Below are 22,732 nucleotides of genomic sequence, written 5' to 3'. Positions count from 1 at the left end.
TTTTGTTGTTTTTCCTGCAGGTTTGTGTATTAGACCTTCGGAAATAGCGCAGCTAGTTGGAAGCCATGGACCGACTATGAATGTGTACATAGCCAAAATGACTGTCCCTGACCCTGTACTGCTATATTCACCCTTGAACCATGGCCAGTCCACTGCAGCCAAACTCAAATAAATATATACTTCTCCATAATTATAAGACTTTACAACCTGAAGAGGAAGACTGCGTTATTTAACAGCTTTTGAGTTCAGTTTTCATAGTTCTGGATTCTGCTGTGGCCCTAATGACACGTGGATGTTTCTTGAACGCGAAGACAGAAGAGACTTGGAAAAGAAGCGCAAACCACAAACCATATTTATACCAAGATTCGAAGACACTCAGAAATGTCCTTCCTTCTTTCTGCGATTGAAATCCTTGGTTGAAAAGGAGATGCGTACATTAATTTCCTCCGTAGTTGAGCAGCTTGCTTGTACAGAGAAAATGGGCATATACAGAATCCTGCAGCAATTGTTAATTCCTAGTTTTTAAACATGCCTCTTTTTCTGAACGTTTATGGATGCATGAAGAAAGGAAATGGATCCGTTACTTATTCATACCTTTCTACCTAACCATAAAAAGTTTATTTTTTTAAATAATTAATGCGTTCTTAAAAGGCAAAGCAAGATCGATTGGTACATTTTCTGACACAAGTTTCAAAGGACGGGCAGCTGAATACGATAAAACGTGCAGTTTAATGTCATGTTTAAAAAAACAAATGCAAACATCCATAATATATTTGATGCTATGGTTTTATGGTGATGTGGCTGAAATGCAGTATCATCATATTTGAGACATAATTTTGCCAAACCAAGAGTAGGCGTGTGCAAAATGAAGATCATGCAGGAGGTGAGCAATTTGTCGTCTTATTGCTTTGAGACCATAGTAAAATTATGGTAAAATTGTGCACTATTGTGAAAGAAGCAACATAAGAGGTTATTACTGTTTGTTTTTTGCCATTTCATTTTTATATGAGATTAAAATTGTTCTGAACAAAGATTCCGGTGAAAAATCCAAAAATAACCAATCCATAACCATAATTTGTATACTTTAACCAAATTCCAGTGTTAAAAGTACCTCTTCTCATAATTCTTGGTTGAAAACCGCTTCTATGTGCTATGAAGATCACTGCCTGGTAAGGTAGACATCATTTTAACCACCTTACATTTTTACAGGAGTTTTGGAACCTGGAAGGGCTTGCTTCAAGTTTGCTTTCAAAGCATTGGTTCAGTGTAATTCACATGCAGATTATCACCAATAAACTCCCTTTATGCAGATGTTGGTATTCTGTGACCACATTTGTATAAACTTAAAATAGCTGAGCTGCTACCTTTTTGTATTGAGCACTCTTATTTTTTTCTATTCTGTTAGCCCCAGCAGGTGTCTCCTAAAGTATGAACAGAAGACACATCTGCTAATGTGATTACAAAATGGACAGTAGTTTGTTTGTAAATAATAGCATTTGGCTTGGAAGAAGGAGTGCAACTCGAACAGTTGCTTCTTATTTTAAGCATATTCCTGAGACGTACCAAACATCACTTAATTCATCGGTGTTATCAGTGCTACAGCATTTGTTTCTACTACACATACAATTGTGACTTTTAATTCCATTACTTACAAGTCTAATTTATTTTCCTAACCATGCATAATTTAAATGAAGTCAAATGGTGCAGCTTAACTTGGATACAGCTTCTGTGGCATTGAATCCTATGCATGTTTCACAATGTTATTTCAACTTGAAGCAAGTCTGAGTTATAATGAGGTGATTTAGCATTTACGAACGGTTTCAATAAATTTCATTTCCAAAGGATACTAGTACCCCCTGAACAGTCGTTTTCAGTTGAAACATGGGTAGGGTGAGAGGGATCTTTAAATTTAAATATATATATCCAAAAGGCAGCCATCTTTTTATGGATCTATGCTCTCTGTTGGATATTTTTCATCTTTATATATACACACAGCATATATATATATATATATATTTACATATGTTTAGAATAATTTCCTGCGAGACGCATGGAAAAGTTGTAGACTTTCTGGCAATTGAATGATTAAATTTTTTTATTGCTAGAGGACCATGCCCTTGTCGGATGTTATTCGTGCTAGAGAGAAAGTCTGTGCAATAATAATTTTTTTAAAAGTGCTCCCAGGAATAGACACAAATGAATATGTTTGAGAATTTCCTGTAGCTATCTATTTTCAGTTGCAACAAGTTTAAATTTGACTTCCTAGTTTGCAATTGACTGTACCTTTGTATTTTAAAAACAGTATATTGTCAACTTGCATGCAGGTTGCATCAAAACGGTTCCATTCCATTTGGTGTTATCTTTTTTGGTTAATGAAAAGTGAAACAGTTATTGTCTACATGTGCAAAGCAACAACTGACCACTTCTGAGGCAGGATCTTTATTTAGGAATACAGCTATTTGAAAATTCAGGATTTTTCTTAAACTTTAACATACATTGAGTCTTTTATAGTGTTTTAACACATTAGGAAGAAGTGTGTGCAGGCTTTTCAGAGTGTGTTTATTTGAGAACACTTTTCGCCTGAACTTTCTTGTTTTAATAACTTGCAGCTCATTCAGAATAGTCCGACATCAAACTGATAAGTTTGCTAAAATCAAACTGAATTCCCAAATTGGAAATTCAAATTTGTTTGTTTTGGGTAACAAATATGCAGTGTAGCTGTAACTTGTTTAAACGTTTGCCTTCAGTATTAATGTTAATGTTTTATTTCAAAAGGTTTTTACTAAATAAAGCAAAGTTATGATCCTGATAAGACTGCTGGATCTGGCTGCAAGTAATTTGCAAGCATTTCATTGATTTAAGATTATAAATGAGCAAGTCGGTAATTTTACCCAAATATCAATATGAGTCACAATATAGTAAGTGGTCATGGGCCTGACTTACAAATACAACTAGAGACTCCTGTAAAGCAAATGCTATACCAACTGCGCTTGACCGATTCATTCAAGTTGTCTTGATTTTGAAGTTGTAAATCCTTTGGGTCTAATTCTGTGAGCATTCGTAGCACTGGATTAAATGTCTGCATCCCTCTTCAGTTTTTTTAGTTTAATAACATGCTGTAAATTGTAAATCAGCCCATGCCAGTTTTTGTACTTGTTGAAAGGACTTTTAATGTTCATTTTTCATAATTGTCTAAAGACTGATCTAGATGTTCTGTTCTGTATTGTCCTGGACCATGTTAATTACACTTTGATGTATTTTGGTTACACATCAGTGATTTTATCCCACCCTCCAGTGTCCATTTTTAGGCCTTTAGGCACATTTCTTTTTACAGTTTCCCTTTGCATTGTATTGCTCTGACAACTGTAATTTGAATCCGATCTGAAAGAGGTCCAGAATAAAATATATTTTGATATTATGTTATGAATTTTATAAAGCTTTTTTATATCTATCTTTTGTGCAGAATGTTTACGTTTTAATTGTATTACGAGCTTTGGGGAAAGGTTTGTTACATGTTTTTTTGTACAGTACATTTCATTATTTTCCATTACTTTTACCAGTTTTAATATTCCATTGTAAAATAAGAGGTACAGCATTTATTCAAAATTGTATCTGTAGTCTATATGGAAGACATAGTGTTTCTGTAGCAGGACTGGCAGTAATGCGAAGCGCTTTCTTTCCATACCTTAAAGTATGGTTTTGTTTCCTGTAAAAATATTTCTATAGTTTTCCAGTAACTGTCACTAAGCAGTGTTAAGGTTTCTATACTCGTTGTACTATTGCACTTGCCCCACCGTTTGATTTCCTTATTTTATGCAATGTAGTTCTTATGGGAAATGTTTCATGGAAGATGCATTTTCAACCCTGAGCAAAGATTTTTTCAATTTTCTCCTATTTATATGTTTAACCACTGATTAATTTACATTTTGTTGATGTAACTACATTTTGGAATGTGAAAGTGTGTAGGTAGGACAATGCTAAAAGCAAGAGTTGAAGGTGTTATTCTTTACTTGCACAGAATAATGACTCAAAGCAAAGGAGGAATCCTGCATGCTGTTAACATCAGCCTTTCACAGTGCCAAATGGTTTAGTATGTCAAAAAGTTATTTCACCTTGAATCAATTCCAAATCCTGTTGGGTTTGCTGTGATTGAATCGGGAAGTGTAAGAACTGTCAACTGTTTGGATCTATTTTTTTTTTTTATTTTTTTTTTAACTATGTATAAAATAATTTCACAACTCTGTATTCTGTGACTAACCAGGATTTAAAACTTTTTCGGATCATTTTTCTTAACATAAAATACGTAGACGATTTATTTGCTGCTGGCAAATCTGAAGCATAACTTAGTTGAATTTGGTCCATGGAGAAATAAGTGGCTGAGATAGTCAACTAAAGTGGTTACTGCTCAGAATGTTTTGTTTTACAAAAGCCTTACAGTCTCAGGCGTTTTGCACAAGCACAGCTTCTAATAAACTGACTTGTAGTACCTCCTATCATACTTTTTCAGTTTAGTTACAATGGAAATATGTTTGTAGCATTTGAGGTTGTAAATACTTTCCAGTTGGACCAATCAAGGTGTCACGACTGGTGCTGGATCCTCAGTAACGGGAACCTCCCTGAATCCCACTTTCAGCAATTCTGTCCCTGGTTTTGTATAGATGTTGCAAAAGAACAGAGTAGCCAAAAGTGGGGAACGGTAATTAGGGAATGTTCAGCAGGGAAGGAGATCTGAAAAAGAAAGCAGTGATAATACACGTTTTTGCTGGGTGCATCAGCATAATATTATGATGAATAGTAATCAGCAACAAGCTCTCCTCACAACAGCTATAGATGTCTATTGTGCAAATCTACATTGACCAGGTTGCGAGACTATATGGAGGTACCCCCACTATGTCAGCACTCAGCTCAAAATCAGTCCTAAAGTTTATCTTCTATTTACAGTTAATAAAACGAAGTCAGAAGCTAATGTTCATAAGGGTAATTTCTTATGTGGTACAGAATACGTTCCAATACCTGAAACCTTAATCGGGTTGTGCCTCTTTTGGCAGGCTGATGAGATTAGACTTGTTCCAAAAGGTTTAAGTCTGCAAGGAATAGTCAATCACAAAGCAGCCTCTTTCACATAGTACAATAATCCCAATTATTAGACCTTTCATGATCTCCCTGAATTAAGCTGAAGTCTCATGAAAAGAATTTAATATACATGTTTATCCTTAGACAGAATCTGCTGCTAATCTCTCCTTTCGGCTACTGTACGTAATCAAGAGCGCTACAAAATAGTAAGCAAAAATTAAATGTGCAGAACACAAAAAACTCCCCAGCAGGAGTAGGGCCCAGAATTCCTAAAGGAAATCAAATGTTAGAGTGCTGGTATAAAACGAGAAACAAAGTCCCAATGCAGACTGAGTTACCATTTAGATTTTTTTTTTTTTTTTTTTTACAATAACAAAGCCCACCAGGGGCTGGTCCTAAATCAGCCAGAAGGGATGGGAGAAACAGCTAGAAAGTAATGAGAAGGACACCGAGCAGCAACACTACACGGAGCGTGGAAGCCTTGAAGAATAGCAGGTGTCGTGTGGATTGCCATTCACCTACGCGTTAAAAAACTAGTCCAAGGACCCTAAGGCCTCTGAACCAATACCTAAGAGGAGAAGGCTGATGTTCGACAAGGAGCCCATGCCAGACGCTCCATCAGGTGTGCCACCACAACCCACGTAAGGGATACGATCATTAGCCACCCTCACCCATGCATCCCTGTCACCACCTGTATAGTAAGTGATGCCACAGTCATACTCCGCACCAGGTTCTTCCCAGTATTAGGCAGCCCAACCACTAGCACCCATCCTGACTATGAGATACCCATTTATCCTCACCCATCAGATAATCTGTTGTAGGATCACAACATAGACAACCCTTGGGGTGTAGGCCTGTAGCCTGTTCCACTTAAAGCCTTTCCTTTCACCACAAGGTCATTCAAAAGCTGTACTCTTATCATAAAGTGGACATGCACACCATGTCCAAGGAGGAGGACTTTATCCTGTGAAAGTGACTGTCTTTGCGCTCCACGCATTTTCCTCCAATGCTCAAACACACCCCAGGCATTTTGAAAGAACTGGTCAGTATGCCGGTTGCTACTCCCAGGTTAGAAAAACATACAAGCCTTCTTCCTCAGACCCCCATCTTTATTAGGGAGCTCGTCCCTCCGGACTACTAAGTGGTGCATATGGCCCATAAACTGGCCTTTGACAAAGCAACTGGGGATGCTCCTCCACCAGATAAGGAGAGAAAAAGAATTATAGCTGTGGGGTAAAGCGTCTCAGTGGGAGCTGACACACACTGGAGGATCGCCGACTCCACAGACCTACTATCGAGAAGCGATGGGGCCCATAGGTAGGTGATGGCAGATTCTGGTACAGCATCTCCCAGAACATTTAATGAAGATGGGGGGAGTAAGTTGCATCCGAGAAAAGATGATTATCTGATAGAGAATTCTAGTTGCAGATTCTTTACCTTTGAATTTCCCAGAGGCATCACCTTGATCAGGAGAATTTTCATGAGCAGTACCCCCGTTGGATGGCGGGCAATTGGCTCTGTGTCCCTCATCAGCATTGTTGACATCGCCGATCCTATATAGGTGCGAAGAGAGATACCACACAGTCACTTTTTGACTGTTATTTTTTCAGCTTTTTGTCAAGGTTTTTTTTTTAGTTTTCTACTCCTGGTGTGTCAAGGATGTTTTGCAGCATGAATCCTTTTCTGGATTCACATGCTGTGCATTATTCCACCATCTAGTGGTTGAGTCATTCCACCCCCCCCCCCCCCCCCCCCCCTTTGTGCATCATCAACCACCATTTGGTGCTTGGTCCGTCCTGTGTGTGATATCAGACAGTGCTCCGGAAGATCATGTACATGGTAGCCATCATCAGATTCTTTTTTCCGCTGTGGGGTATGGAAGCAGTGGAGGAGCTCCAAAGTATTTTGGGGCAGTGTCGATGAATCCTGGAAAAAAAAAAAAAAAAAAAGTATTTTGGAAGTAATCGCCGAATGAGAGATGGTATTGGAGAAGGGATCCTTTGATCAGACACCCTGACGGTTGACTCTGCTGGCATTCACACGTGGTAGGAGAATGAAGCAAGGTGCAAGGCAGGGGTCATGGAATACACCCCCTTTAAATTCTGCTTGAACTGCCACTATAAATTTGCACAACTCAACTTGCACGAAGTTTGCAACCTCTTCTTTCTGGCACAAGGACTGCGAGGTCTGCGCTGCATGTGTCCTGAAAACAATCAGGGTGCGCTGAAAGCAGAGAGGAACATTATGCAGCAGTGCACAGCCAGAAACCGCAGGCGTCCCTGAAGGACCTGGGCCTTTCCAGCAATGAAGAAGAGCAGGTCGGAGGCACAGAGTGGACCCACAGTGGATTGAACATAGGTAGTAGACTTTGGCTGCTTGGGTTTGTAGGTGCACCTTTGGTCCTCTTTTCTTGTGCCCATGGGTGACGGATGCAGGGGTGTAGTTAGGAGTTGGATTTTTCTCATCCTGGAGCACTCGCAGTCAGGGGGTCCCGTGGGTTGAGGCAACAGGCATTGTTGGGGAGTCCAGCAGGGGTGGAGTCAAGTAGGGCTCAAGCTCAGGGGAGCCAGGGGATGTTGTTGGCACCATTGTACCCACCTCAGATATGTTCAGGGGGCGACGGGTACTCTGGTTGCTAGAATGGTCAGATTTTCTCTCAGTACCAGGCTGTGGGAGAGAGGGCCTGTGTGCAGTGTCTTGTAAGTTCGAGATGGGTGGGACCACACTGAACTCTGTCTCTGGACAGCTGTGGAATCACGTTGGCATCGTTGGTTGGCTTCACCTTGGGCTGTGGACGTCAGGTGTAGTGGTCCCTTCAGGTGTCAGGTTTCTATGGTTCCAGCAGCTGTAGAGTCTTTTTCTTGGAGTTTCTTCATGCAGGGGTAGGTCTTTATTGAGTTGGCTTCTTGTGCAGGGGCCTTTGAATTCAGCAGGCAGCTCAGTGTGGTAAGCTGCTTCATCTTTTCCTCATCTGTGGGTGCAACTCTTCTTTGTCCGGGTCTTCTTCTGTTGTCGAAATCCGAGTTCTAGGATTCAGGGGTGCCACCTTAATAATTTAGGGGGAGAGAGGGCTTCACATGAGTGCCAGGCGGTAGCCAATGGGCTGACCACCTTTAGGGTGACTATATCCTTCTTATGACCACTTCCAATAGGAAGTGGGCATAACTAACAATTTTGGCCTAACTCCTTCCAAGCAAGATGGAGGAATTTCAAAAGTAGTGTCCACTGCAGCTCATGCACCATAGGGGTGGGACTGGCATAAAGCGGGCTCTCCTAATGTAGCTAATTTTCCCACCTGTGCTGCTGCCAAAAGTGGAGTCAGGACAGGGGTGTTGGTTATCTCTGTGAGTTAGAGAGACTTGGGTCACATTACAAAGGCAGCAAGGCCTTTGAAGCTTCCCTCCCTGGAATGTGTATCCTGCGTGGGAGAGGTGGTCAATCCTCCACCCAGTGCAGGCTTTCATCTCAAGCCCTCGAGAGCGCTGGCTCTCACCAGGTGTGGGGTGGGCCAGAAGCACATCTGCGCTGGCTGAACTGGTCAGGACCAGTCAGTCAACACACCGGTAGGTGGTAGGTTTTCAGGGGGCACTTCTAAGGTGCCCCCTCTGCATTTATTAATAATTCCATCTCTGGGGTCAGTGCAGATTTAGTATTCTGAGATGTTTGATACCAAACATCCCAGGGTTCCATGTGAACTTACTATGTCTCAATTGATGCATATACAGGGAGTGCAGAATTATTAGGCAAGTTGTATTTTTGAGGATTAATATTATTATTGAACAACAACCATGTTCTCAATGAACCCAAAAAACTCATTCATATCAAAGCTGAATATTTTTGGAAGTAGTTTTTAGTTTGTTTTTAGTTTTAGCTATGTTAGGGGGATATCTGTGTGTGCAGGTGACTATTACTGTGCATAATTATTAGGCAACTTAACAAAAAAAAAAATATACCCATTTCAATTATTTATTATTACCAGTGAAACCAATATAACATCTCAACATTCACAAATATACATTTCTGACATTCTAAAACAAAACAAAAACAAATCAGTGACCAATATAGCCACCTTTCTTTGCAAGGACACTCAAAAGCCTGCCATCCATGGATTCTGTCGGTGTTTTGATCTGTTCACCATCAACATTGCGTGCAGCAGCAACCACAGCCTCCCAGACACTGTTCAGAGAGGTGTACTGTTTTCCCTCCTTGTAAATCTCACATTTGATGATGGACCACAGGTTCTCAATGGGTTTCAGATCAGGTGAACAAGGAGGCCATGTCATTAGATTTCCTTCTTTTATACCCTTTCTTGCCAGCCACGCTGTGGAGTACTTGGACGCGTGTGATGGAGCATTGTCCTGCATGAAAACCATGTTTTTCTTGAAGGGTGCAGACTTCTTCCTGTACCACTGCTTGAAGAAGGTGTCTTCCAGGAACTGGCAGTAGGACTGGGAGTTGAGCTTGACTCCATCCTCAACCCGAAAAGGCCCCACAAGCTCATCTTTGATGATACCAGCCCAAAGCAGTACTCCACCTCCACCTTGCTGGCGTCTGAGTTAGACTGGAGCTCTCTGCCCTTTACCAATCCAGCCACAGGCCCATCCATCTGGCCCATCAAGACTCACTCTCATTTCATCAGTCCATAAAACCTTAGAAAAATCAGTCTTGAGATATTTCTTGGCCCAGTCTTGACGTTTCAGCTTGTGTGTCTTGTTCAGTGGTGGTCGTCTTTCAGCCTTTCTTACCTTGGCCTTGTCTCTGAGTATTGCACACCTTGTGCTTTTGGGCACTCCAGTGATGTTGCAGCTCTGAAATATGGCCAAACTGGTGGCAAGTGGCATCGTGGCAGCTGCACGCTTGACTTTTCTCAGTTCATGGGCAGTTATTTTGCGCCTTGGTTTTTCCACACGCTTCTTGCGACCCTGTTGACTATTTTGAATGAAACGCTTGATTGTTCGATGATCACGCTTCAGAAGCTTTGCAATTTTAAGAGTGCTGCATCCCTCTGCAAGATATCTCACTATTTTTGACTTTTCTGAGCCTGTCAAGTCCTTCTTTTGACCCATTTTGCCAAAGGAAAGGAAGTTGCCTAATAATTATGCACACCTGATATAGGGTGTTGATGTCATTAGACCACACCCCTTCTCATTACAGAGATGCACATCACCTAATATGCTTAATTGGTAGTAGGCTTTCGAGCCTATACAGCTTGGAGTAAGACAACATGCATAAAGAGGATGATGTGGTCAAAATACTCATTTGCCTAATAATTCTGCACTCCCTGTATGCCCTCACGTGCCTGAATGCACCGTGTCTTATGGCACCTGGCACAGTGATCAGTGACCTGGTGCACAGGTGTGTGTGACAGATCGTGTTTTCAATTTGCCTGCACCAACACAAATCTGCAATGGCAGCACTGTGTGGGTTTGTTTAGTGGTCCCCGAGGGTGGCACAATTGGTGCTGCAGCATTGAGAGACCTTCCATAGTACCCTAGGTACCATTTCCTTGGGATTTACGGTGGTAGCTAAAGAGTTTGCCAATTGTGCAGTTTTAGGGAAAGAGATCTGGCACTGGAGTCCTGGTTTGCAAAAAAAAAAACCAAATAACAGGTGCTTTCCTACAAGTGGGCAGACTGGTGTTGGGCAGATTGTTTTGGATTGGAGTGGGGCAGATTGTACCAGATTGGATTGGAGTGGGGTGGATTGGGTTGGAGTGGGGTGGATTGTTTGGGATTGAAGTGGGGCGGATTGTTTTGGATTGGAGTGGGACAGTTTGAGTGGGGCAGATTAAAGCGAGGTGGACTGGAAATGGGTAGATTGTTGTGGATTGAATTGGGACAGATTGTTTTGGAGTGCTGCAAATTGTTTTGGATTAGAGTGGAGGTGAGTTGGAGTGTGGCAGATAAGATTGGAATGGGTTGGGAGGATAGGAGTGGTTTGTTTGGAGTGAGGTGGATTGGAGTGCACTGCACGATTATATATTAAAGCTTCATTTCATAAATTACACATAATAAACATCCTTGAATTGCAGTACTTTAAGCAAGGTTATCTTTTCAGAAGAGCGCCCACAAGTAAAATAAAACAAAGTTAGCTGTAAAAAAACAAAAACTTTGCAATTTTGTTTGTCCTGCTGGGAGCATTTTTGCCAGTCACAAGACTTCTGTTTGCAGGTTACTAGAATTTAAAAAGAACAAAATAGTACCTCGATCACAGCAGACGGGCATTAATGAAGTTAAGCCAATCAGTGTTTGGTCTTTGCGCCACAGAGATGAATGGAAATGAGGCTGGGCCTGAAGTGGATTAATAACAAGGCTTTAACCCTTCGCTGCCAGGCCTTTCCCCCCTCCTGTGGCAGGCCTTTTTTTGGCTATTTGGGGCAGTTCATGCTTAGGCCCTCATATCTTTTTATCCACATAAGCTAGCCAAGCCGAATTTGCGTCCTTTTTTTTTTTCCCAACATGCTAGGGATTGTAGAGGTACCCAGACTTTGTGGGTTCCCCCGAAGGAGGCCAAGAAATTAGCCAAAATACAGTGAAAATGTATTTATTTTTTCAAAAACAAATTGGAAAAAGGGGCTGCAGAAGAAGGCTTGTTTTTTTTTGTTCCCCCTGAAAATGGCATCAACAAAGGGTTTGCGGTGCTAAAATCACCAGCTTTCAGGAACAGGCAGACTTGAATCAGAAAACACAATTTTTCAACACATTATTTTGCCATTTTACTGGACAATACCCCATTTTTATGATTTTTTTTTTTTTGTGTGCTTTCAGTCTCCTTCTAGTCAGTGACAGAAATGGGTGTGAAACCAATGCTGGACCCTAGAAACCTAAACATTTCTGAAAAGTAGTCAAAATTCTGAATTCAGCAAGGGGTAATTTGTGTAGATCCTACAAGGGTTTCCTACAGAAAATAACTGAAAGAAAATAATATTGAAATTGAGGTGAAAAAAAACGCAATTTTTCTCTACGTTTTACTCTGTAACTTTTTCCTGCAATGTCAGGTTTTTGAAACCAATTTACCATTACGTCTGCTGGAATCTTCTGGTTGCGGGAATATATAGGGCTTGTAGGTTCGTCAAGAACCCTAGGTACCCAGAGCCAATAAATGAGCTGCACCCTGCAGTGGGTTTTCCTTCTATACTGGGTATACAGCAATTTATTTGCTGAAATATAAAGAGTGAAAAATAGCTATCAAGAAAACCTTTGTATTTCCAAAATTGGGCACAAGATAAGGTGTTGAGGTGCAGTGGTTATTTGCACATCTCTGAATTCCGGGGTGCCCATACTAGCATGTGAATTACACGACATTTCTGAAATAGACGTCTTTTTTTTACACACTCTTATATTTGGAAGAAAAAAATGTAGAGAAAAACAAGGGGCAACAACACTTGTTTTTCTATTCTAGGTTTCCCCCCCAAGTCTCCCGATAAAAATGATACCTCTCTTGTGTGAGGAAGGCCTAGCGCCCGCGACAGGAAATGCCCCAAAACACGTGGACATTTCCATTTTTAGACAGAAAACAGAGGTGTTTTTTTGCAAAGTGCCTGCCTGTAGATTTTGGCCTATAGCTCAGGTGGCACCTAGGGAAACATACCAAACTTGTGCATTTGTTAAAACTAGAGACCTAGGGGAATCCAAGATGGGTTACTTGTGGGGCTCTGACCAGGTTCTGTTACCCAGAATCCTTTCCAAACCTCAAAATTTGTCTAAAAAAAACACATTTTCCTCACAGTTCGGTGACAAAGTTCTGGAATCTGAGAGGAGCCACAAATTTCCTCCCACCCAGCATTCCCCCAAGTCTCCCGATAAAAATGACACCTCACTTGTGTGGGTGGGCCAGGTGCCTGCAACAGAATAAGGCCAAAAACTTGTAGCGATAGATGGGATAGCACAACGAGTTGATAAGGACATATTCTTCTTTTATACATCTTTAGGCTGACTGCTTTGGGGACCCACACAAGTGAGGTGTCATTTTACTTGGGAGACTGAGGGGAATGCTGGGGAGTAGGAATTTTGTGCTGGAGTGGTGATCGTACAAACAAATGTCAGGAAAATATGCTTTTTTAAGCAAATTTTGATGTTTGCAGAGGAGTCTGGGTAAGAAAATGTTGGGGGATCCACGCAAGCCACACCTACCTGGACTCCTTGGGGTGTCTAGTTTAAAAAAATGTCTGGGTTTGGTAGGTTTCCCTAGATGAAGGCCACACCCAGGACCAAAAACATAGGTGCCCCCTCCCCCCCCAAACACAGGTAGTTTTGTAATATATCATTTTGTGTCCATATACGTCTGATGTGCCAAACACTAAAATTGTGAAAAGAAACGCACTTAGGTTATTTGAATAAGACCCCTCACCCACTAACCAAGTTGGTGGCATGCTTCATCATCGGGGTCCCACCTGAGACACCTAGCGTGTCTCAAGTGTGATGCGACGCCTGATTACAGCGGAGCAGGTTTTGTCAATAGTATTGGCACGAGGTTGAGTGATGGTTCAGGAGATCAAATTTTATTAACAAGAGATTTCAGAAAAGTGAAATGCACTGGTAATAACTGAAAGGCCAAAAAACTGAACCAATGACTCGCAGCTGGTGAGCTGTAAAGCCATGGCAAGGCACCAACCGCTTTACAGTCCATTCACCCACCTTTCATACATGACATGCACCAGACCATTCACGCCGCCAGCCACGGGCCCAGCACATTACAACACTCGCATTGACAGACAGCGCCAGTCAAGGGCCCATCACTTTCATATACCCACATACCTGATACAGCAATCACACCAGCTGATGGGTGTGTGGACTGGCGTTTGGCTGGCACCGCTAGCCAAGCGCCACCCCACCCCAAGCACACTGCCAGCCAAGCGCCACCCCACCCATACCGCCAGCCAAGCGCCACCCCACCCATACCGCCAGCCAAGCGCCACCCCAAGCACACCGCCAGCCAAGCGCCAACCCACCCATACCGCCAGCCAAGCGCCACCCCACGCACACTGCCATCACTTTTTTTTGGTTTATAAACAACAAAGAAACCACTAACTACTTATAAAATAAGTACAAAACTACAAACACAAAAGCTATAACTAAATACATGACAGTAATGCCAACCGTGAAACCGAACATATGAAAATATAAAATAGGCAGTTTACACTCACGATATTTCCCAAAGCTTTTTCCTTGTGTGGTAACTTCTAAAACACAGGAACACACAGCCCAGGCTTTGAAGGGCATTCGGGGCAGTACATCCGGCTCTCCCTCCGGATTGATCTCCGGGCACATACTCTACATTTCTTTGTGGGCAAGTCTTTTTTGGGAGTGGGAGGAATGTGATCTGGAAAGTGGTGATCTTTCAATCTAGCCACATCCTCCACCACTTATACTCTAGGAACTGTTGCCCGTTCCACCACAATAAGGCTCTCTATCACTGACTCCTGAAATTTAACAAATGTCATCCTTGACTCAGGTGAACAATCCTTGAACACGATAAAAGCATTAAAAGTTGCCAAATGAAATAAATGTAGGGCCAACTTTTTATACCACACGTAAGACTTACGAAGAGCAGTGTAAGGTTACAACCTCTGATCTACTCTATTAACACCACCCATGTGCCTATTGTATTCCAAAATGCACGCACGTTTGTGCACTTCTGCAACCTGACCCCAAACAGTCACAGGGGAAGTACTCTCATCATGGATGGTAGATAGCATGTACACATCCCTCCTGTCTGAAAATTTCAGAGCTAGCAGCTCATTATTCCGCAAGGCACTGTACTGTCCCCTCAAGTTTTTTTTTTACAGACAAGCTCCCTTGGATAGCCATTCCGGTTAGAACAGATTGTGCCACAAGCAACAGTGTCCACTCTAAACAATTGCATTCCAGTGTAGAAATTATCTATTTACAAATGGTGACCTTTATTGAACAGTCGTCTACCAAGTTCCCACACAATTTTTTCGCTAACTCCAAAAGTGGCCGAACAACCAGGAGGGTCAATACTGGAATCCCTACCAGTTTAAACCCAGAAATTATACACATATCCTGTACTGCTTTCTGACAGCATATACAATTTAATCCCATACCCTGCCCTCTTAGAAGGAATGTACTGCTTAAAAACAAAATGCCTCTTGAAAAGGACCAAAGACTCGTCCACACTTATCTCTTTGCCTGGAACATAGACCTCTGAAAACCGATCTACAAAATGATCAAGGACAGGCCTAATCTTAAACAGACGGTCACAACCAGGGTGATCACGTGGCAAGGCTAAAGCATTGTCTACAAAATGCAGCATACGAAGAAGAAACAAATACCGATTACGTGTCATAGTTGCAGGAAATATACCCGTTGCCATCAAGGGACTAGTAGACCAATAAGAAGCCAGTGACGGCTTCCTGATTAACCCCATCAAAAAAGTCAAACCTAAAAACTTTTTCATCTCTTCCAGATATGTGGGAACCCACTGAGTAGCTCTAGACTGAGGCTTAAGTCTGGCAGCGATGTCCACAAATATTGCTCTGCATACGAATTAGTCTGCTCCACAATCTCTTCCAAAAATACTTCGGCCATAAACAAGTGAATGAAATGGACAGGCAAAAAGTTTTCCGTATTGACTCTGCACCCTGGGAGACCAGTAAATGCAGGTAACTCTGGCTGCTCCATGTTTGGGGCAATCCAGGTGGCAGGTCTTCTAATGGGAAACCCTTCAGCCCCAGGCTGCTGCACTCTTGGCACATCAATGTCCTCCTCTACAACAGGCCCTTCATCTGCACTGAGAGTAGCTTCCTCATCAGAAGAATACTCTCGGACAGAAAACTCACTGCCAGAATCTCTCACTTCCTCCTCTGCCTCAGATGCAGAGTCAATCTCGTAATCATGGTCTGAAGACGACTCAAAGAGCATGCCAACAACCTGTTGAGCGGTCACTCTGCGGCTAGCCATGATCCTCACTAACAACAAATGGATTGTCAACAACAACTAGCACTAAAATAAGTAATAAACAAAGTGTAGCTTTATCACAAAGAGTTCTGTACTAAAAAACGATACCACTCTCTCTCCTGAAAAAGCTACTCACCAGCAACTACTCAGCACAGACACAGCAATCACCAATGATATCCACTAAAAAGAAAAAAGCTAATTAGACATATGACAACACAAATAAAATTGTGCTCAAATGTAAGGACAATTTCACACACAATACTGCATTTAGTACACCACCTACAAACATGTCATTCATGCATGTCAACAATACTCCTTTGGAGTAAATTGCTTTCACTTACCTAAAACATGCAACTATGCAAACCACAAGACAACTACTGCCAAAACCCCCAAGGATCCACAGCAAAGGAAGCAAAAACTTTGAACTAGAACAAAAAGAAGAAATAAACTGTTATAATCACAAATACAAATACTTCGCCAGTTGACAAACACCCCACCACCAAGAACTTAGAAATTGTCCCTGGTGCCTAAGTGGATTCTGCCCCCCTTGGGGGCATATAGGCATAAATAAATTGGCCGATCTGCCCCCAAGGAGGGCAGAAATGGGCAACAGCTCTGTGCCCACTTTAGCGGGCGACCCTTGCCAAAGGGGGCACCCCCAGCACTAAACAAAAAAAGGGAAACCAAATATAAAAATCCCTGCCGTATTGGTGGTTTCTGCCCTCCTTGGGGGCAGATGGGCCTACAAAAATATGCCTAAGGGGTCGCTGCCCTACAACAAAGAAAATCATTTCCCTGGTGTCTAGTGGTTTTCACCACCACCCCCCCCAACCCAAACCCCCCCCCCCCCCCCCGGGGTGGGGCGAAATAAGAAAAATCGCTCCCAAACATTATGCAGATAAGAAAACATCCCTGGTGTCTACTGGTTTTTCAACCCCCCCCCTCCCCCCGAGGCAGATCGGCCGGGGGGGGGCAAAAAGGAAAGAAATGCCACCCAATGGGAGTGACCCTTGCCCAAGGGGTCGCTCCCAAACAATATGCAGAAAAAAAAAAAAAACAGCCCTGGTGTCTAGTGGTTTTTCGACCCGAAAAATCAGCCGATCTGGCCCCCGGGGGGCGAAAAAGGAAAAAAGTGCTCACCCAATGGGACCGACCCTTGCCCAAGGGGTCGCCCCCAAAAACTACCAACAAAAGGTAATCCCTGGTGTGTAGTGGGGATTCCTGCTCCAGGATCGCGGGCCCCACCTGCGATCCTGGAGCAGGAATCCACAGAAAACAGGCACCGGGGGAAAGGCAAAACCCTTTCCCCCGTGTCAGTTTTCCCCCCACCCCCAAAAAAGAAAGGACTCACCGTTTCCCTCCTTTCTTCTCGACGCGCTGGAAGCAAATGACGTCATCAGATTGCCGAGGGGGGGGGGGTCGGGGTGGATGGGGAAGGGCTTCTCCTTCCATACATGACCGGGGGGTGTGGGTGGGGGGCTCATGGGAGGAGCGCTAGCACTCACCTCAGTTCCCGGGTGCAGGACGAGGTGATGTGGATGCGATCACCTCGTCCAAGGCACCGTAGAGGTTAAAGAGTGTACACAAAGTTTTGCAAGCAAGATGTATGCACTAGCCCGTGCACTCACAGACTCAACCCTAAAAATAACCAGTATCTTTATGTTTTAGCACCAGAATCAGTTTGTTCAGGTAAGAACGGTTTGCAACAAAAAATCTTTACAGGTATGAAAAATCGACAGTGCAATTTCTGGAAGCTGCAGTGCTATCCTATGCAGGAAATCAAAGATGGCAAATCGGGTACAGTACAGCGACCTATGAGGCCAATCTCCTGGACTTTGGGTAAGTACTGGGCAGGAGTCAGGACCCCACCAATAGGTCACACCAGGTGTAGAGGTATAGTACGGCATCTGTTGCCCAGTGTTACTCTTTGGGGGTTGGTCAGGTTGAAAAGATTCTGCAGGTGTAGATTGGGGATCCAGTGGCCAACCAATAAAGGTGTTCCATTCTTGGGATGCCTGTGGTCGTGTGGACATATTCATTCTGCTTCTCCATAGGTCAGGGGTGACTGGTGCTTGAAGTGTTTAGAGGTGCCAGATGTTCTCCTTGGGGCTGTCGTGGTTGAGGAGGCCTGGAGGCATCGTCGGAGGTACATCAGTGGTCAAGTCCGTAGTGGAGACTTAGTCTCTGGAGGGCTGGAAAACCATGTTGGCACTGTTGGTCCATGTTAACATTAGCTGTGCAGCACCTGTGCAGTGGTGCTTCCGGGCGTCAAGTTTTTCGTGGTTCTTAGTCCTCAAAGATTGTCTTGGGAGGCCTGCAGATGCAGGGAAAAGGCTCCACTGCTTCATAGGAGTTCCTGGGTCTCTCTTTTTAGCAGGCAGGCAGTCCTTCCAGGCTTGGGACACAGCAGCTATAGGACAAGACAACTTTGGCGCATTCAGCAGGAGCAGGCGGGCAGGGCTGGGTCCAGGTCAGGTGTTTTTTCTTTTGCGGCTTTTCAGTGTTCTTCATAGGTCAGTAAGAATCTGATTTCCTGTCACCAAGGGGCTCCCCTAAATACTGCATTTAGGGTTTTTTCATGGAGTATGTGGTGGTAGCCAATGGGCTACTTACCCCTGGGGTCACTACACCCCTCTATATTAACCCTTCCTGTGGGAAGAGGGAATAACCTTCTCCCAGAGTTGCTTAATTTCCAACAACAAGATGGAAGATTTTTGAAAGTTCTGTCCACTTAAGGCAGTGCACCTTAGGGGTGGGTCATTTCCCACCTGTCCAGGTTTCAAATGCACCCTGGGATGGTGGGTGGGGGGTTGGTATCTCCCTTCTTAGGGAAGCTAGACCTGCATACCAAGTTCAGTGGGTTTCTTTGAAGCCCCCAGCCTTAAAATGTAGAGTCGCAGGTCATTCTGTTGGGTGGAGTGTGTAGGCACCTCTCCTGCGGCAGGTTTGGGTTTATGGCTGCCCGAGAGCTAAGGCTGTCACCCTTGAGGAAGGGAGGGTGTCATCATACTCTTGTCTGGTGGTGGCAGGCTGGCTAAAACTGGTCACTCCGCACATGGTTAGTTGGTAGGATTTCAGGAAGGCACCTCTGAGGTGTTCTCTAAGGGCATGTATTAATCTGTGACTGGCATCAGTGAGGGCTTATTAATACGAGATGTTTGATACCAAACATTCCTACTCTCAGTAAAGCCATCATGTAGCTGGGGAACTCATAATGATCAGTGTCCGGCACATGTACTTAAAATGGCTTGCCTGTTCCCTCACTATGTCTATGAATCAACAGACATAGCAGGGGCATGTCTGCTTATGCAGGTATACCCTCACTTGCAATATAATGCACCCTGCCTTAGGACCTGAAGGCCTGCTGTAGAGGTGACTTATATATATTGCACACAGTGTTAGGGGCATGACACTCAGACCGTGTGCTATGTTGTGTTCTCACTTTAAGCTGACGCACAGTCCATGTGCTAGGTGAGGGGTCCCTGAGGATGGCACAATACATGCTGCATCCCTTGGGGGACCCTCTTTGGTGCCCATGCCCTTGAGTACCAGGTGTACCATTTACTAGGGACTTGCAGGGGGGGGCAAAGATATTGCCAATTGGGGAGCAATTGTACAGTTTAAGGGAAAGAGATCTGGCACCAGGGTCCTGGTTAGCATGAACCAAGTGCACTTTCAGTCGTAATTGCAACATGTATCGGGCAAAAAGTGAGGGTGACCTTGTTAAAAATAAAAAAAAGAGCTTTCCTACCTTGACTTCTCCTCAACCGACAAGAGGAGGGAGCATTGTCATTCTCGGCCAACTCTGTACCTCTCTGAGTTTCCAGGAGCCAGATTGACCCACTGCCCAATTATGAGTTCTGTGAGGCCATGTGCCTCATTTTTAAGCAGTCTGACATCGCTGGTGCACCTTCAGGCCCAGCAGAATCAGATAGAGCCACTTCAAATTCCAAGCTGGCCGCTTTGGCCTTCAAACTTGGGTGAAGCCAGAAAACTGGATACCTCTCCAGATAATGCCATGGTTTCTCCACCTACTCTGGCTATGGAGGAGGGAGCTTCATATTCAATGGTGGTGCGAAGAGCAGCTGAGGTCCTGGACCTTGAGTTGACTTCAGTGGCAGCCAGAACTAATCTGACGAAGGTGCGTCCTATTCAACAAAGCCCTTATAGATGTCCTACTGTGTACCTGGTCCAAACCCTGCACAGGTGCTCCTGTGAACAGGACAATTGCCCTCCACCATTTCCCTGCTCTGGGTGACCAAGTTGTCTGACTCGACACCCCTCCCCTGGGAGCTTGGTTATCCATCCTCCACCCCTTGGCACGTTCCCTTCCGCACCCCAGATAGGTAATCCAAAAGACTGGACACACTTAGGAAGAAGATGTTTCCTTCCCCATCCTTGCATTGCGGTCTGTGAACACCGCATGCCTTTTGGGCTGTTATTCCTACACACTCTGAAATATGGTTGCACAAGTGCTGCCACAGGTCCTGGAGGAGACCAGGGCTGTACGTTCCAAAGTAATTGCTGATAAGAGAGATGCAGCAAAGTTCACGATCCAATATGGACTGGACACAACCGACTCACTGGGCAGAGAGATTATATCAGCGGTGGCCCTGGGGCTCCATGCCTGGTTGAGGATGTCTGGCTTTTTAGGGGGATGTCCAAGCCAATCTTATGTACATGCCCTTTGAGGGCACCCATCCCTCTAGAGAGAAAGCCGGCTTGGCACTCAATTGCCTCAAGGATTCTTGTTTTGTGGCCAGGTCCTTGTGCCCCTCGCACCTCTCTGTCTGCTTTTCACCTCTATCGTGGCTGCAGATGGTGCACCCAATCGCTTCTGCTCCTGACCAGCTCAATCTCTGCATAGCTGGGGATGTGGGATTCATCGACCTCGTGGATCAGGGAGTCATCAGTCCAGGCAGTCAACTGCCCTGTGCTCACCCCCATCCCAGCTGCATCCAAACGTTCCTAGTCCGACGATTCCCCACCAGGGACTAGTCAGGTGAAGGATTTGCCCTCACCTGCTCTACTGGCAGTCCATCACAACAGACAGGTTTTGCAGATAGTCCAAAGGGGCGACTCCCTCCTCTTTAAGACTGCTCCTCCGTTCATGCCACCATACTATGATCGGGTGACAGAGGATCACTAGGCACTTCTCCCTGATGCGGTTACGTCTCTTTTGGATAGTGAACATAGAGAGGGTGTGTCAGAAGTATGTCATGGTTATTTCCACTACTTTCTTGTGTACTAAACCTTGGAACCCTCGATCTCTTCCTCAAGAAGGAAAAGTTGAAAATACTCACTCTGGCTCAGGTTCTATCATCCCTAGACACAGGAGACTAGATGGTAGCCTTGGACTTACAGGACGCTTACTTCCACATTCCCATCCTGCCTGCCCACAGACGTTACTTGCTGTTCACGGTGGGCCGCAAGCACTTTCAGTTCACCTTTTGCTCCGCTTTGGCCTTACCAGTGCCCTTTGAGTGTACACCAAGGTATGGTAGTGATCACAGCTCATCTGTGCAGATCGGGGGTTTCAGTCTTCCCCTATCTTGGCAACTGGCTGTTAAATGCCGGCTCACCCCAGGCAGATGTCTCCCATCTCCAGATTACAGCGGACCTCCTGCATTGCCAGGGGTTCACTTTAAATGTGCTGAAGTCACACCTGACTCTCTCTCCCACTCTCCCTTTCATTGGAGCTGTTCTGGACACTGTAGTTTTGGGCTTAGCCTCCCTGACAGCAAGTCCAGGATACTCAAGCTATGATGATGTTTCAGCCGGTATTCTGAATTTAGGTAAGAATAACTGAAAACTGCTGAGCCTCATGGCCTCCTGCAGGTGACATGCCAGATGGCATTTACGTGCTCTGCAGTGGGATCTGATGCGCCACTGGGTGCAGCATCAGGGGAATCTCTCAAAGTCCAAATCTCAGAGGTATCTGCAGTGTTGGTCAATGAACTGTGATTGAGTCTGAAGTAGATCCCTCTTTACTTCCCCAAACTGATATGACAGTAGTGACAAACGTGTCAGTCCTGGGATGCAACGGCCACCTGGGACAGGTGTAGTTTAGAGGCATCTGGTCTCTTGTGGAGTCCGGATGCCACCTCAACCTGTTGGAGCTCTAGGTGTTCAGACTAGCATTTAAAGCATTTCATCCCTCTTTCAAAGGGAAGGTACTGCAGGTGTTCATGGACATTACCACTGCCATGTGGTACTGCAGCAAGCAAGGCAGGGTGGGGTGATGGACCCTTTGTCAAGAGGGTCTGCGCCTCTGTTCATGGCTGGAATAGCAGGGCATATCCCTGGTGGTTCAACATCTGGCAGCTCTCTGAACGTCAGTGCAGACAAACCTAGCCAACAATGCTTGGTCGATCACGAATGGCATCTCCATCTGGAGGTGGTGCAAGGTCTTTTTCAGCAGTGGGGAGAGCCTTAGTTGGATCTGTTCGCCTCGGCAGAGAATGCGCAATGTCAGCAGTATTGCATGTTGGAGTTTCCAAGGCGGCACTCGCTCGGCAACACTTTTCGTCTTAAGTGGAGCTCAGGCCTCCTGTACATCTTACTGCCAATACCTCTTTTGAGGTGGGAGTGGGCAGAAAACCCCTAGACACCAGGGATACATTTTTTATTTATTTTAAATATTTGGGACGCGACCCCTTAGGCATCCCATTTCTGGCCTCACAACAGCCCCCCCACCCCCCCCGATGGCAGATCGAACCCACTAGACACCAGGGAATTTT

The 22,732-nt window shown here is 44.4% G+C and overlaps 1 protein-coding gene across 4 annotated transcripts in view; it reads left to right on the top strand.

Moving 5' to 3' along the window:
- Nucleotides 1-3,418, top strand: part of TBL1XR1 (TBL1X/Y related 1) — a 411,343-nt gene extending 407,925 nt beyond the window's left edge. For all 4 annotated transcript variants that reach the window (XM_069213060.1, XM_069213063.1, XM_069213062.1 and 1 more), the window contains exon 17: nucleotides 21-3,418. In XM_069213060.1, coding sequence (XP_069069161.1) covers nucleotides 21-47 — 27 coding nt within the window. In that variant the 3' untranslated portion in view covers nucleotides 48-3,418. The remainder of the gene's footprint in view (nucleotides 1-20) is intronic.
- Nucleotides 3,419-22,732: the final 19,314 nt, after the last annotated feature.

This window comes from Pleurodeles waltl, chromosome 11 (genome assembly GCF_031143425.1).
Source record: "Pleurodeles waltl isolate 20211129_DDA chromosome 11, aPleWal1.hap1.20221129, whole genome shotgun sequence".
Lineage (NCBI taxonomy): Eukaryota > Metazoa > Chordata > Amphibia > Caudata > Salamandridae > Pleurodeles > Pleurodeles waltl.
Note: the sequence above shows the minus strand (reverse complement) of the source record. Positions and strands in the feature narration are given on the sequence as shown.